The sequence below is a fragment of the Eublepharis macularius genome, chromosome 12 (assembly GCF_028583425.1).
Source record: "Eublepharis macularius isolate TG4126 chromosome 12, MPM_Emac_v1.0, whole genome shotgun sequence".
In the NCBI taxonomy this organism is placed as follows: Eukaryota; Metazoa; Chordata; class Lepidosauria; order Squamata; family Eublepharidae; genus Eublepharis; species Eublepharis macularius.
Genome location: NC_072801.1, coordinates 28,332,944 through 28,349,966, shown reverse-complemented (window position 1 = coordinate 28,349,966; position 17,023 = coordinate 28,332,944). Strand labels below are relative to the sequence as shown.

The window sequence follows — 17,023 nt, the reverse complement described above, 5'->3', positions numbered from 1 at the left end:
TTTTATTTCGTTTTCAGCCATGCTTGGATACTTGTTTCCTCCTTCTACTTTACTGTTGAACATCCAACATCAAACTCTTGCCTTTTTGCATTTGCAGTTTCTATCCTATGAACCACTAGGAAATTTTCAGAGCAGAAAACCCTGAAGGTATGTGTCAATTAAAACTAAAGCATACCTGCCCGACAAGGAAAAAGCTAATTTATCGCTGGGCTTCTTTCACATTATACTCTATTGAGAAGTCTTGCTTCATGAGCTTCCCATGTTAAAGCCAAAATGATTTGATTTTAGGGTTTGCAGGAGCAAGGCCAAGAGAACAGCAGATTTTCTCTATATTTCAAAATTGGGTATCTTAAATTAATAGTAAAAACACAGACATGCGCACTCACTATGTACGTCTGTATGTTTGTGGTTTGTTAGCTTGACCTGGGAGTGGACATACATGGGTTCTGTTTTAAAATGCCCTTCTTTTCCCAGGAGGCACTTTTATCCTATTGGGTTGGTATACTCTGCTGTGTAATACTCGTATTGTGCCTCTAGGCATCATTATATTACTTATTTTTTTATTTATTTATCAACAAAACTTTTACTAAGGCAGCTAAGAAATTTAAAACACATACATTAAAATATCATCTTAAAAACCATTAAAACCAACACATAAATGCATCATTAAAACAATGGACAAACTGTCTTCTTTGATACGACAGGACAAACCATTCTAGTTCTTTGGGAGGTGATGCAATATATTTAACATGACCAGGGCTTTCTTTCTGGGAAAAGAGGTTGTGGAACTCAGTGGGTTGCTCTCGGAGAAAATGGTCACATGGCTGGTGGCCCCGCCCCCTGATCTCCAGACAGAGGGGAGTTTAGATTGCCCTCCACGCCGCTGGATCTCTGTCTGGAGATCAGGGGGCGGGGCCACCAGCCATGTGATCATTTTCGAGAGGTTCTGGAACTCTGTTCCACCGTGTTCCAGCTGAAAAAAAGCCGTGAACATGACCCAAAACTTTTTGGGAGAGCCAGGAACGATTAATTATATGAGTGTGTCATCTTAGGGTCAAGCTATACATGCAATTTTTTAAAGAAGAGTCAGGGTGAGTCCAAAGGGTCTTAAAATGCCTCTGCGGGGGGAGAAGGGGCTCCTGCCTCCTGACTCAAACCATTTTCCTGTGTCAAAATAGCATGGGGGAAGTCCCCCCCCCGTTTTTATTGCTCCACATACACAGAATACTTCATGTGGAGCAGAAAAAGCAGGAAAAAATCTCCCCCCCCCTCTATTTTTACAGGTAGAAATGGTTTGAGGGGGGAGGGGGAGCCCCTACTCCTCCTGCAGAGGCATTCTGAGGCCATTTGGGGTCTCCTTTATTTTTTAACAGCCATTCCCCACAGCTCCCGTGTGGCTGCAGGGAACTCAAGTTGGGTCCAGGAACCCAGATCCAAGAGTTGGGAACCCAGACTCAACTCTTTTAAAACCTGCACGTCTAACTTGACCCTCAGAAAGAGTCCAGTAGCACCTTTAAGACTAACCAATTTTATTATAGCATAAGCTTTCGAGAATCAAGTTCTCTTCATCAGATGCCTGATCAAAACTGGGCAAAACTCCTCAGGATCTTTGACCCTCAGAGAATCAATTATTTAAGTTATAGTAGGTTCTTTTACATTGGAAGACTCATTAGGAATACAGATGATGGAAGAAACAACATCAACCAAATACTTATTTATTCAATCGATAGTCAAGTGAAGAATCCCTGAAGTAATGGAAGAAGCTGTCCAGACTAATCTATAATTGGGATTTGGGGGCTGAAAGTAGCAGTTTTACAGTATGTTCCTATACAAAGTTACTCCAGTCTATGGGAGTTAACGGGCTTAGAATGGAGTAACCCTGCAAAGGATCGTACTGTTAATTAGTAATTCCTGCCTCCCTCCATTTAGACTGCGTGAATATTTATCTTTTTAAAAATTGTGTTCAGCATAACTTTTTGCATCCTTTTTTACTGTTTCATCCTCTCCAGATGAGTCATGTGTGTGATCCTTCCCAGTCTTACCTGTTTAAAAACTTTCCCCAAGTCATTTAAAATAGTTTTTACTTGTTTCCTTCTTGCTGTCTTCCCTGAACTATCATGTTCATATCCCTTGTATGCCACTATGCGTATTGGATTGATTCCTGGGGGAGCAGGAGGCTGGGCTACATGGTTCATTGGCTTGATCTAGCAGGGCTCTTCCAGTCAATCTGAAGGCACAGGTTAAATTAGCACCTCCCAAGCCATGGACCATCTCCCCTGTAAGGGGGAGTTAGCAGGTGCTCTTTGTATTCCCTCCTTTGAACTCCACTGTGGATGGACTTTGACCTTCCTAGCAAGTTTGGAAGAGGAAGCACAAGCATGTTATCCGTCCCGTCCCTTTTCTTCAGCTGGCCTGGAACCTTCAAAACAGCTCCAAGGATCCCAAAGTTTGAGTTGCATATCATTTTGTACTCTTTTTTTCTAAAAAAAAATATTATTTATTTTTATTGTAGAAAAGGTAAAAGATAGGGCAAAAGAGAGAAAGTAAAACATAACAAAAAGATAAATACAAAAGAGCCAAGAGTGGCCTACATAGAGTAAAAACAGCAGAGAAACATAATAAGCATATTATTAATCCATTACAGTTTCCCACCTACAACACTTCCTCCTTTATTATCAATCAGCTTGTGGTCTCATTAATATCTTTTTTTCTATTTCTCCTTTTCTTGGTGTCTCAAAACTTTATTCTTAAAAATCAAACCCACAAATCATTAGTTCATTTTTCTTGGTCTCTCGCAGATAGTCCGTAAAGAGTTTCCAATTTGTCATGAATATGGAGAGTCTGTCTCAAATTGACGCTGTAAGTTTGGTGTCTCAGCTAAGTCCATCATCTTCCCGGTCCAATCTTTTAATGAAGGTAGATCCTTGCACTTCCATTTTTGACCATGTAAAAGCCATGCAGCTGTTACCATATATAAAATTAAAATACCATATTCTTTTTCCAAGTTATTATCCATAATTCCGAGCAAATAGAACTCTGGCTTAAGCTGTAATTTAGCCTTTAAGATTTTCTGCATTAACATATGTACTTGTAACCAAAAAAAAATTCACTTGTTGCAAGTCCATCAAAGATGATAAAATGTCCCTTCTTCTTGTTCACATTGCCATCATTTATCATTTTGTACTCTGAGGTTCACACGCCTGTGCTAAATATGCACAAATGGTTCCAGAGATATGTTGCTTGATTCTGAGGCATGTGTCTGGAATTAAAGACAAATACTCTCTTCTCCAATATCAACATTATCACTGCAAGGATAAACTACTAGATAATTATTTTATCTTACCCCCACCCCCACCCCCAAAGTCATCATCTTTACTAGAGACAAAAACCCTGATGAAGCCATTAAACAATGAACCATAGTGAGCGCTAAAGAAAACTTTGCATGGTGTAGCTGTAGCGGGGCCAGATCAACGGTGGGGGGCAGGGGGGTAGTTTACCCCCGGCGCCGTCAAAGAGGGGGCGCTGGGCGCAGCTGCCAGCCACTGGGAGCACGTGGGCGGCTGAGCAGAGGGCTGACAGCCTGCCCATGCCATTTCCCTGCCCGGAGGGCAGGGGGCACGTGGCAACCCTGCTGCCCTGTCAGCGTGTCGCCCATGTGGCAAGCTGGCTGCCCCAGCATGCCGTGGAGCTGGTGGCGGCAGCATGGGTGGCTGGGAGGGCCGCCCATGCCATTCGTCTGCCCCACTGAGGGGGCAGCCGGCTTGCCGCGGGGCGGCACACTCCACCCTGCATGATGACGTCACAGAAGTGATGTCATCACACAGCGCCAGGAGTGCGCGCGTGTGGCGGGGGGCGCACTTGGGTTGCCCTGGGTGCCGGCAACCCTAGATCTGGCCCTGAGCAGTAGGTATTTTTCCTTCCCTTATGCAGATTTCATTTTGAGAGTGAACATCCAGAACAGAAGAGAGGCTGTTCTGTTCCAAAGTTGGGCCAAGACAGCTAATTGTGTTGAAGCTTAAATGGGTATCTGATAAATGCCACAGGGTTTTTTTTGCAGGGGGAGCAGACAAAGTCCAAAGGACTTCGATCTACTGATGTGGGGGGAAGGCAGCTCAAGAGGAGAGGTCTCCCTGTCTTAGACTGATCTTCCATCTTAGAATGGTACAGCTGGAAAACATGAACAGTGCAATCCTACACAGAGTTACTCCAGTCTGAGCCAATTGATTTCAATGTAACTCTGTTTAGGATTGCACTGTAAATTGTCCACAAGTGAACGTAGTGATGACCATGACGATCAAGGGCTTTGCAGAGGGTTTAGACAGATTCATGGAGGATAGGTCAATTGATGGCTAATAGTCATGGTGAGTAAAGGGAACCTCCATGTTTAGGGACAGTCAACCTCTGAGCCACAGTACTAAGAAGCAAAATCAGAGGGACGCCTTGCCCTCTGTGCACTGTTTCTATGCCCTCCAGGGCAACTTATAGACATTCAGAAATTGACTGACAAAATTCTTGACTTAGCCAATAATTAAATTGTGGGATTCCCTGCAAGTGGACAAAGTGATGGCCATGAGCAAAGACGTCTGTAGAAAGGGGCGAGCCAGATTCATGGAGGAGTGGGTGTATCAAGGACTATTCGCCATGGTGACTAAAGAGAACCTTCACACCCAGAGGCAGCAGTCTGCTCGGAGCCTGCAACAGCGGGGAGGCGTTGGCATCTTTGATAGCCATCCAGGGCAGCTGGTTGGCTGCTGTGTGAAGCAGGATGCAGTACTAGAAGGACCACTGCTTGGATCCAGCAGGGCTCTTCTTATGTTATATAAGATACAGAAAAGGGCAATCCAGACGATCAGAGGAGGAAGGCTAAAAAGGGCATGGCCATTTCCACACGGCTCCCCGCTGCTCGTAACAACCTGGAATATTGCGAAAAAAACGCGGAAGATCGCATTTTCTCACGTGAGATTTGCGCAACGTCATGTGATGTTGTGCAAATCTCGCTTGAGAAAATGCGATCTTCCGGTTTTTTTCCGCGATATTCTGGGTTGTTAAGAGCAGCGGGGAGCCGTGCGGAAACGGCCCATGTTAGAGGTTTATAAAATTCTACATGGTGTAGAAAAAGTCGATTGGGAGAATACTCTCATTCCTCCTCCACATGTATTACTAGAGTTTCTGGGCTCACACAATGAAGCTGATTGAGAGTAGATTCAGGGCAGGCAGAAGGCGGCCCTTCTTTATACAAGAAGCTGTATTCAGACATCACTTGGAGCCACTGTGTGTGCTAGGGTTGCCAGCCTCCAGACGGTAGCTGGAGATCTCCTGGAATCACAACTGATCTCCAGGCCACAGAGATCAGTTCACCTGGAGAAAATGGCTGCTTTGAAGGGTGGACTCTATGAAATTATACCATGCTGAAGTTTTTCCCTCCTCAAACCCTGCCATCTCCAGGTTTCAGATCCCAAACCTCTAGGAATTTCCCAACTTGGAGATGGCAACCCTAGTGTGTGCAAACCTGGTTTGTCACTGAGTTCATGTGTTGAGGAATCCCGGTAGGTAGGTAGGTAGGTAGATAAGTAGGTAGGTAGGTAGGAAGGAAGGAAGGAAGGAAGGAAGGAAGGAAGGAATCCCAGTTAAAATGAACTCTGGCTTCCTGCAGTATACAGACTCAGTGCATGGATTCACCAGAGGTGACATCCCCCCTCCAAATGCAAATTCTAAACCAGAGATTAATCCAGGCTTAGATTCCCAGTTCGTGGGAGAAAAAAAAATGGTTCTCCTGTGCCTGCGCTTGGGATCACGGATAAATGCAGTTAGTTCCTAGATCCTCTGTGCACAGGAGGCGGGGAAGATGGAGGGAACTGGGCAACAAACTAGGTTAGTTTAACGTGGTTTAATGTGATGTCTGAGTGGAATTCATTGTTACAAGATGGCTGCCGGATGGCTTTTAAAAATGGTTGGATAAATCAGTAAAGGGAGAGAGCTCTCTCAAGAGATATTTGGCTATGATAGTGAAAAATCCGTGTACAGAGGCAGTCTACCTTTTGTGTATTGCATGCTGGGAACTGGGCAGAACAGAAAGCTTCCCCCTTCCCAGAGGCAGCTGTCTGAGCACTGTAGGGAATGGAATGGGCCTTTTTCTGATTCATGAAGTTAAATCTTCTGTGAGAGATAGATTCCTGGCTGACTGCTTTACTATGGTTGCTAGCAGTTCAGTGAAGGAAAGATAGCAATATTTTTCTCAAACAAACACGAGTCTCTTGTGGCACCTTAAAGGCTAAGTCATTTTTTATTCCTAGTATAGAAATGTGTGAATTTTTCAGGTGCCGTGAGACTCCTGGTTTGTATTTCGCAGCCGTGGATTAAGTCCGAGGTTGCTTTGGGGCATTCTTCTAATGCAGGACTAATGGGGATTGGCCAAGAAACAAAAGGGGGGATGCTTGTACCTTCTCTTCTGAGAAGAAAGACCGAGTTGTTAACCTCAGTGAAGGTTGGGATCTGAAGGGGAAACCAGCAATGCTCCAAGCGGTTGACGCATAAAAATAAAAGGGAGTAACTAAGTTGCAGAGAATAGGAAAGAAGCAGTTGGATTTTTCATTCCTCCAGTCTCGTGCTCAGTAGCACCACTTAAGACATTTGCTAATTTGATCTCGGCCCTCTGCAGAGAGGCATTATCTTATGGCACAGAATTCCTCTCCCCGTCTGGCGCTCAGGTTGTCACGGCGCCATCCGGTTGCTGCCCCTTGGCCTGAAACTGTAGCTTTGCTTCATAAACAAGTAAGATGGACAGTGTGTTGGAGCTTAATTTCCTCCTGTGACAGAGGCTGTCAGAGCTGCTGATGTAGCTGCTTGGGGTGTAAACACTGCCGGTATTTGCAGTTTTGCTTCTTAAAACAAATGTTTGGTTTTCTTTTCCGTGCCAGAGTTTGAGGCGCAGAGACGAGATAATGCTTAGGGGGGTGGGGAGAGATCTATTGCTTTCCCTGATGGCCAGCTTGCAAAGCTATGCAGACCTTCCACCCCCTCCATCTCACACTGTGCAGGTGTTGGAACCAAATGGGCTTGCTTGCACATATGAGGACATTCTGAAGGCAGAATGTCTTGCATATACACAAGAACAGCTGGGCATCAAACAGCACCCAGACTCTTTGGATTGCCACAAAGGTGACGGTTCACACATTCTGTTTGGAATAATAAAGGACTGCTTTTCCTGTGCAAATGCTTAATTTTTCTACACTTGATAACTGGCCCTTTGGGAGAATATGAAAGTTTATTTCTGTGTATGGTGTTACCTGCTGATGGCCTGGTCTCTCAGACAAGTTGCCCTGGGATGAATATGCATGTGCGAACTGTTCCTTGGTGGTCATCAAACTGAAAAAGAGCCCAGGTAGAAACATGGGTCCATGCACCACCTCTATAAAATCTGCCTGCCCGATCTTGACCATAGTTGGCCCCTGGGAGAGAGCAGGTTCATTGAGCACACGAACCTGCCTGCTTAGTCAGCCCCTTGATCTATCTAGGTCAGTGTTGTCAACTCAGATTGGCAGTGGCTCTTCAGGGTTTCCGGGGGGGGGGGTCTTTCAAATCATCTATCAGCTGATCTTTCAAACTGGAGACACCAGGGATTGAACCTGGGACCTTCTGAATGCGAAGAAAGTGCTTTACCACTGAGCCACGGCCTTCATCTCAGTAGGCAATGCGGAGCAAGTGGCCGCAGATGAGCCAAACCACCCTTTGCAGAGAGAGATGGGGAGGAAAAGACTCTTCAGCATCAGTAACTTACATGATAGGGAAGGATAGTTCCTCCTTGTTTGCTAGTTATTATGATCAGGTAGGGACTGAGCATGATCCAAAGCCACCCACAGAGCAGTTTGATATCCAACAGCTTTTCCTTTCTTCCTTGCTTTTTGTAGGATGTGATGTCCACATTTTTTCAGTTTGGGGCCTCGATCCAGCAGGAAGCCATCATCATGTTGAAATTCATGCAATATTACGACTGGCACGTCTTCTCATTGGTGACCAGCACTTTCCCCGGCTACCAGGACTTCATTAGTTTCATCAAATACACCGTGGAAAACAGTTTTGTGGGCTGGGATATGCAGAATATTGTCACGTTGGACACGCCCATTGGGGATGCCAAGACGACGGTGCAGTTAAAGAAGATCCACTCCTCTGTCATCCTGCTGTATTGTTCAAAGGACGAAGCTGTTTACATCCTGGACGAAGCACGCTCTCTGGGCTTGACTGGGTATGATTTCTTCTGGATTGTCCCAAGTTTGGTTAGTGGTAACATGGAGATCACGCCGCAAGAGTTTCCCTCAGGGCTGATTTCCGTGGCCTATGATGCATGGGACTACAGTTTGAAGGCTCGGATCCGGGATGGCCTTGGGATTATTACCACAGCGGCTGCCACCATGTTGGACAAGTACTCCTTCATCCCTCAAGCAAAAACCAGCTGCTATGGTCAGCAGGAGAGGAACGAGCAGCCATCTCATACCCTACACAAGTAAGATTTGTTTTCTTCTTTCAAATGTGTATGTTGATTATTAGATCCTAGAACAATACTTACTCATGCAAATGGTGGTGATGATGTGTCATGATCCCCACATCCTGAAAATCTGTCATCAATCTTCCTTCCACACTGTGTAGGACACCAGGGGTCTTGAACTAGGAAGGGGGGGGGTCTAACAGGTGGAATCCAGGGACCTCACTCTCTGAACCCTGTGGCAACTTGCCTGCTTTCAACTGGGGAGCAGCTTCCACTACAGCTGGTTATTTCTAATGGGGGTCCACCAAGGCTGTTGACCACAGCCTAGCTTAGGAACATAGAAACATAGAGCTGGAAGGAACCCCAGGGGCCACCTAGTCCAACACCCTGCACAATGCAGGAAATTCACAGCTATGTCCCCCCCTCTCTCAGCTCCCCTTGTGGCTCCTGCTCAATACCCAGAGGGAGGCAAAAAAATTCCAGGTTCTCCGGCCAATCTGGTCTGGAGGAAAATTCCTTCCTGACCCCGAAGTGGCAATTAACATTACCCTGGGCGTGTAAGAAAGGGCCTTGAGAGCTTAGCACCAGCTCATCCCTTCATTCCCTCCCTCTCACAATCTGTGTATCTTCCTATTGAGTCATCGAATCAGCATTGCTGATAAGTGGGCATCTAGCCTCTTCTTAAATACTTCCAAGGAAGAAGAGCCCACCCCCCTCCCGAGGAAATCTGTTCCATTGAGGAACTGCTCTGTCAGGAAGTTTTTCCTGACGTTTAACTGAAAACTCTTTTTGCTTGAATTTTAACCCATTGCTTCTGATCCCACCTTCTGGGGCAACAGAAAACAACTCCACTCTATCCTCTGTGTGGCAGCTCATCAAATACTAGAAGAGGGCTAGCATAACACCTCTCAGTTGCTTCCTTTCCAGGCTTGCCATACCCAGCTTCTTCAATCTTTCCTTATTGGTCTCCAGACCCCTCACCATCTTTATAATAAAAAATAATAATAACATTCGATTTATATACCGCCCTTCAGGATGACTTAACACCCACTCAGAGCGATTTACAAAGTATGTCATTATTATCCCCACAACAAAACACCCTGTGAGGTGAGTGGGGCTGAGAGAGCTCCAAAAGAGCTGTGACTGACCCAAGGTCACCCAGCTGGCTTCAAGTGGAGGAGTGAGGAATCAAACCCGGTTCTCCAGATTAGAGTCCTGCACTCTTAACCACTACACCAAACTGGCTCTTTGTTGCCCACCTTTGGACATACTCCAGTTTACAAAATCCTTCTTAAATTGTGATACCCAAAATGGAACACAGTGCTCCCAGTGAGGCTTAACCAGAGCAGAGTAAAGTAATATCATCACTTCACATGATTTGGACACTATACTTCTCTTGATACAGCCTAAGATCATATTTGCCTTTTTAGCTGCTGCATCACACTGCTGACTTGTGTTCAGTGTATGATCTACTAAGACCCCTAGATCCTTTTCTCATGTTTTACTGCCAAGACACATCTCTCCCATTCTATAATTAAGCCTTTGATTTTTCCTACCTAAATGCAGAACTTTACATTGATCTCTGTCGAAATTCATTTTGTTAGTTGTAGCCCAGTTTTCCAGCCTGTCAAGATCACCTTGAATCTTGATTCTGTCTTCTACTGTATTTGCAACTCCTCTTAATTTAGTATCACCTGCAAATTTAATGAGCATCCTGTGGCCAGCGCAATGACTCACTTCCAAGCCCGGCTCTGGAAGGCACCTCCTGTTCATTTCCATTCCTCGCTGCCCTCTGATTGTGATCCCAAACAGTTTTAGATTGGAGAGGTAAAACTGACAGAGCCTTCAGGAGGCAAAGATGAAATTAACAAACTCTCTGAGGAGCGATCTCCGCTGGCTGTGTCTTTTTAAACTATGCTTCCTGGCTAACATTGCATCTCCCTGCACTTGACAAACATGCGCCAAGGCATCTCATGTAGAGACACTCAGAGTGTGACCCTCATTTCCAAGCTCTGGGAACATCAACCCAATTTACGAAACCTCCTCTAACTATTTAAAAGAGACAAAAGCCCTGAACTCCTTGAGAGGAAGGGGGGGCAGGACACAAAACAAAAGGAAAATAGAAATGTAGAAGGAGGAAAGAAGCACCAAGTCCTTGAACATTCACACACACACCCTCCTCCCCTCTAGAAACAACCCTGCAGTCTTGCCATGAGATTTGGCTGCACACTTGGGTAGAAACAGGAAGGAGGAGTGGTAAGAAAGAAGGAGCCATTTTCCTTTGACATGGCAGTGGGTAATATCTTCCCAGTTATCTTACTATATAATTGAGTAAGCGTGTTTTGGACGACTCACTTTATACCCTGGTGCACCACCAGAGGGTGCTGCTGCAGAGGAAAGCCGAGGTAACTCACCATATCGCTCCAGAAAACTTGCCATGGTGGGAAGCCCAGGCAGGGAACAGGAGCAGAGCAGGTGGCAATGCTCTCCCCGCGCCTTAAACTGGCTGGTATTAGGTGCGGAGCAGGTGGCAATACCCGACCCACTCCTTCACTGGCTGGGATCCGTGACAGAGGAGTAAAGAATGCTTGCCTACCCACTCTCCCCTTTCTAGAGCCCGTTGTATTTTTTCCCACAACGGGCTTTGTTTCTAGTTGAATATAATTGAACATCTTCCAAGTTATTGAATTTGAATAATTATAGTATTGTGAGGATGGAAAGGGTTGTTTCAGGAGGTTCTAGCTCCAGCTGAGCTGTGGCCACACCACTAGGGATACTGTGAGAATGGGAGGGGGTATGATGCTCAGTGAATTTCCGCATTCTGTGCGTGACGGATTTGTTTTGCACAATTGCTAGCAAATCTGTGGATCAAATGTGGCAAGACTTGGTAGGGAGTTCTTCTTCTCTGATGTGAAATATGCTTGTGCTTGACTTTTGTGGCTCTCTGACACTTCCTCATTTAGGAATATTTGGCTCTCTATAACCTTGTATAGGTTACAACGTGCCCAGCGCTTCCCAGAAGCAAAGCCTGGCTAAATTTCTGCATCATATGAAAGGCCCCTGCTGTGTTTGGCTGACAGTCTAAATGTTCCTAATTTGCACAAATAACAAACACATAATATATGACTAATTGTATCATAACGCATGATCTCAAACGTATGTGGGTATTTTTGGACAGAGTGGTTTTTCATGCACTCTCTATCACATTTATACCCCCTTCTCCTAGGGTTATATAGTTCCCTCCTGCCTTATTATCCTCACAACAATGCTATGCGATTGGTCAGGTTGAGTAGAGATGGCTGGCCTTCATGACTGGGCAGAGATTTGAACCAGATCATTCCCAGCATAGGCCGTTTCCACACAGTTTGCCTTATTCTGCAAAATAGCGAAATCTCGCGAGAAGATGCGATAACTGCGTCTTCGCGCAAGATTTCGCGTGAGATTTCGCTATTTTGCAGAATAAGGTAAACCGTGTGGAAACGGCCCTAGTCTGTCCTCTGGCCTCTACATTGTACCAGTATCCTTCTTTTCATATAGAAACGTATTTTTTAACTCACTGTGGTTGACAGAGAGAGGTGATTAATTTTAAAACCAGCAGACGTTAACATGTTTTCTTGTATTTAAGTCAGAATTCATTGTAAGCCAGAACATATTTAAAAGCCTGAAATAATTTGATTTTCTTTTTTTAAACTTTAATAAAAATGCCCCTGAATTTTAAAAAATCCACCTTGTTGAGTACGAGCATGACCAATCTGCAGGTGGAGTCTGGAGATCTCCTAGAATTATAGCTGATCTCCAGACATCAGTTTCTCTGCAGAAAATGGCTGACGGGCAGACTCTTATACCCCAATTAGGTCCCTCCCCTTCTCACACATCAACCTCCCCACATTGCCCCGCCAGATCTCTAGGAAATTTTCCAACCCTGCTCAGTACTGAAGCAGATATTAGAACTAGAGTGACTGAGAGTCTGGAGACAAACCTTGACTGATCTTCCTTGCTGAGATGCAATGTGAGCTCCAGAGTGAACTGCTGCAGTGGTTTCTGACAAAGTTAATCTTGAGTGTTTAGCAGCTTGGCACCTGTATAGAAGTTGCTTGCATTACACAGATATGTTGTGACTAATTCATACAGAAAAAATAAGTTGCAGCTTGAGGCCATTGTACTCGCTAAGTCTGCCAACTGAAGCTTCTTGATTACTGGATAGGGTTGCAGCTTCCTGGTGGTGGCTAGAGATCTGGAATTACAACTGACCCCCCAAGCCCTAGAGATCTGTTTCCCTGGAGAAAATGGCTGCTTTGGAGGGTGGACTCTGGCATTATAACCAGCTGAGGTCCCTCTCCTTCCAAATGCTACCCTCTCCAGGTTCCACTCCCCAAATTTCCAGGAATTTTCCAACCTGAAAGTGGCAAATCTATTACTGGAGAAAAGGCACGGATCCCCTAGAATCACAGTTGGGTCATTATGCTGGGGTACACATCGGGCAAAGAATCACTTGTATATCGTCCCTTCTTTGCACCTGCACATTGATGCATCTGTTAAGTAGCCCTCCTGGAGATATAATGCCTCCTTTTTCTGTGCCTGTATGGTCAGCTACATCAATCAAGAATGGTTGCAAGATTAGCTAGTTCAATCAGACAGTTCCAATCCTAAGAACACTTTTTTGGGGTAAGCATCATTGAAAAGCCTGTGTGGAGTAGTGGTTTGAGGAGTAGTCGTTTGAGTGTCAGACTAGGATCTAAGAGAGCCAGGTTCGAATCGCCACTCTGCCATGGAAGCTTGCTGGATGACCTTGGACCAGTCACACTTTTTAGCTTAACTAACTTACTTCATGAGGCTGCTGTGAAGATACAGTGGATGAGAGAAGAATTATAATAGACTTGAATAATAACAGTATACTTGAATGGGATTTTGTGTATCCCTGCTTAGAATTGCTCTTAGAGACATCTAAATAGCAAGTTTCAACTCAAAAATCTCCAATGGATTTAAGCACGTGCCTTCTAAAATTTGGAGGCTGCAGTGACAGGGCTGCTGCAGGGCTGCTCAAGTGCAGGATTGTATGCCTAGTCCTCAGTTCACCTGCAGGCTGTTCTTGCTCAATGCACCTGAGCTCCCTTTGTGCGCTGCATCTTCAAGTGATTCCGGAGGGCAAAGCGCCAGTTCCGCTCTGTTTTTAGAACAAGTATTGTAAGCTGCTTTGAATGCCAATTTGCATTTCTTTAAGGTGTGAGGAAGTGTCAAGATCTGCATTTCAATGAATGAATGTGGGGGAAACTGGGATACTTTTAGCAATTGAAGAGGAACTGCTATTAAATACATGAAGCGGAGCAAATTGAAGTGTGACTGTGTGAGTGCATGTAAAGTTAGAGGGGGGAACACGTGAAATGAACTTCCCTTGAGAGTCCCTAGGTACTTTGTAACATATAGAGAGATTTGTAGAGTCTCTCTACACGAGACATTTTATACGAGGATGTTCAAGTGTAGGGAGAAGCAATGCTAGCCAGGAAGCATAGTTTAAAAAGACAGAGCCTTTGGCTCTGGAAATTTCACCTCTCTGTACAGAGCCGGCAGAGATCTCTACGCTTCCTGGCTAACATTGCTTCTCCCTACACTGGAGCGTCTTCATGGAAGAGAGACTCTTAGATATGACCTCCAAGGAATCTTAGAGGAGCAGAGCCCTGGCTTGGGGTCTCACACTCCAGACTTCTAGAAGTGTCTCATGTCATTTCAAGAGCGAGAGTTAAATGGCTTTGGGTAGCAGGTACATTTGGGTGGACATGGTTCAAGTCACTGAGTTTGGAAATTGGTTGAACTTTCCCCCTCTTCCAGGGAGCTCAGTGCAGCAGCAATAGTTTTCCATTTTATCCTCACAACAACCCTGTGAGTTAGGTTAGGCTGAGGGAAAACAACCGGCCCCAAGTCAATCTAGTCAATTTCATGTCAAGTGGAGATTTGAACCTGAGTCTTCTAAGTTTTGATGAACACACGAACCACTGTGCCACACTTTCTTCTTTCCCAGGGCCACCTGTGAATTGTTCTTCCTCAGAGTGTACTTTGTTGACTCTGAGGAAGAACAGCCCACAGGCTTCCCTGGAGAAAAGACGAAGGAGGAAAAGGAAGTTGACAAATATGCCTCACGCCTCTTCAGACACTTCCCAAAGATTGGGCCACATGAAATGTTCACTAAACTGCTTTGGTAGCCCTGGAGGCACACATTTCCTCCTCCTTTCCTTCTCTCTGCTTAGTAGGGCATGTTTTGAAACACGTCGGCAGCGTTACGAAACATTGTTGGGGGAATTCAATCTTTCCCTGTATGATTGTTTTTATGGCCAATTACTTTAATTGTGGGGATCTGTTACCATGGCCGATGAGGCACAGAAGGAGCACATTAAAGAGGCACGGCTCGGGGTTATGAAACTAGTCTGGAGTTTAAAAAATCAAACTGTAAGTCTCTGTGTTATGAACTCAACTTGTCTCATCAAAAAAACTTTTGGTAATGGGCAGTCAGTGGATATCTAGCCTCTTCGTTTATTCCCCTGCCCAACTCCCCTTTCCCTGACAACACCAAAGCTTTTCATAAAGTTTGTGCCTCTTTTCATCATCTGAACAGCTTTATTCCATCAGCATTGCTGAGTGCTGGATATTGATTGGGCCCTTTTCAGGTTTTGGATCCATATTCATCATTTGTGCTGCCAAAGGGGGTGAGACCTTGAAAGAGCCCCCCCCCCCACTCCCCAGCAGGTGGTTTATGTCAAACTTCTTAGTTTACTGCACTGGAGGATGAATTGCTAAAATAAAATAGGTGTGTGGAGATGTCAGTTACTGGCTCGTAGAAGCAATGCCTCAGGCTTTTGCTTGTCAGTTAGGAGGGTAGCTGTTGTGCCTCTGTAGATTTAGTAATACTAGTAATAATTGAGTTAGTGTTGGGAAAGAATGTGCTTTTTGATATTTCTGATCTGGAACGGTACCTGAAATTCCCTGACTCATTTCAGATTAGAAATTTCTTATCTGAATGGAGTTTTGGGCACTGTATTGGATTGTAAATGTCTGAGTCCATACCTCTAATGCTTAGCTGAATGGTTACCTGGTTTGATTTCCCCCCTCAAAAGTAGTTAGGGAGGAGAACCTGCCCCTTCCTGGTTGGTTGTACTAGTCTTTTTCTTTGTTCATAATTACTCTTTTTCTCACTCTTTTTGCCTCCGCTGTCACTTCGGTGACTAGTTCTCTCAGTCTCCTTTTCCCTCCAGCCAACCAGGGATCACATATTGGAGGTTATGATGTCACAATGCTAAATAGCCAATCCGGTTTAGCTATTGGCTGACATTACTAAAGGCAAATGCCCACTAGAGTGAGAGCAGAACACCCTTTCCTGATTAAAGAGATGTTCCTAACCAATTGGGGAGCATTGTAAGAACAAAACAGTTTTTCAGCTTTTTTGGAAAAATCACTAAAGGGGGAGGATTTCACTTCTAATGTTTCGCAAAAGCCAATGTGGTGTATCTTGGGAGCCTAGGTTAGAATCCCTATTGTACCTTGGAAGCTTGTTTGGGGAACCATGGGCCAGTCACACACTCTCAATCTAGCTTACTTCACAGAGTTGTTGTGGGGATAAAATGGAGGAGAGGAGAGAAACATAAGTCTCTTTGGCTTCCCGTTGGGGAGAAAGGCGGTGATATAAATGAAGTTAATAATGATGATAGTAACAACAACCTTTGATTTATATACCGCCCTTCAGGACAACTTAACACCCACTCAGAGAGGTTTATAAAGTGTGTAATTATCCTCTTGACAAAAACTCTTTAAGGTGGGTGGGGCTAAAAGAGCTCCGAGAAGCTGCGACTGACCCCAGGTCACCCCAGCTGTCGTCAAGTGGAGGAGTGGGGAATCAAACCCAGCTCTCCAGATTAGAGTCCCACCACTCTTAGCTGCTACACCAAACTGGCTCACTACTTTTGACTTCGTGATTGTTCACCCATGCATTTTCACCACAAAGACATTCAGTTTCACAGTGGGAGGGTGAGGGTGGGGGAGTATTCATGCCTCTATGGAACTATAGCATTTACACAACCTTGGTTGAATCAGATATAAATGTGAGAGACCCATGACTGGATCGTTGCAGCATTTCTAAAAGTCAAAGAGCTGCTCTGCCTCAACGTGGATTCGGGCCGTGGCACAGGGAAGAAGTGCCTTAACCCTTTCACTTTGGCTTGGAGCCAGCAGTTGAAAATGAGTCCCTCATATGTCAAAGCGTCACTTGCCCTGGAACTGAATTAAAACCAGCCACCTTTTCTTTTCCACAGCTGGTAATTTGGGGAGAGGGGATGCAGTCATGCAGAGGTGGAAAGCAATCATGCAGAGGTGCCCTTGTGCTTTGCCATACCTCCCCCTACCTGACAATACTTGACCTGCCAGCAAGATCTGACCAGGGGATCTCGCAGCCACACCCCACAGAGAAAAGCTACTGAGCCTGTCTCCCCCCACCCCCTCACATGCCTTTTCCTGCATACCTGATTTGAATGAGCCGCAGCAATCGGCCATCCCACG

The 17,023-nt window shown here is 45.1% G+C and overlaps 1 protein-coding gene across 1 annotated transcript in view; it reads left to right on the top strand.

Annotated features, from left to right (window-relative positions):
• The window catches only part of GRIN2A (glutamate ionotropic receptor NMDA type subunit 2A), a 262,766-nt gene that overhangs the window by 173,499 nt on the left and 72,244 nt on the right, over positions 1-17,023 (top strand). The window contains exon 2 of the mRNA XM_054993141.1: positions 7,908-8,500. Coding sequence (XP_054849116.1) covers positions 7,908-8,500 — 593 coding nt within the window. The remainder of the gene's footprint in view (positions 1-7,907; positions 8,501-17,023) is intronic.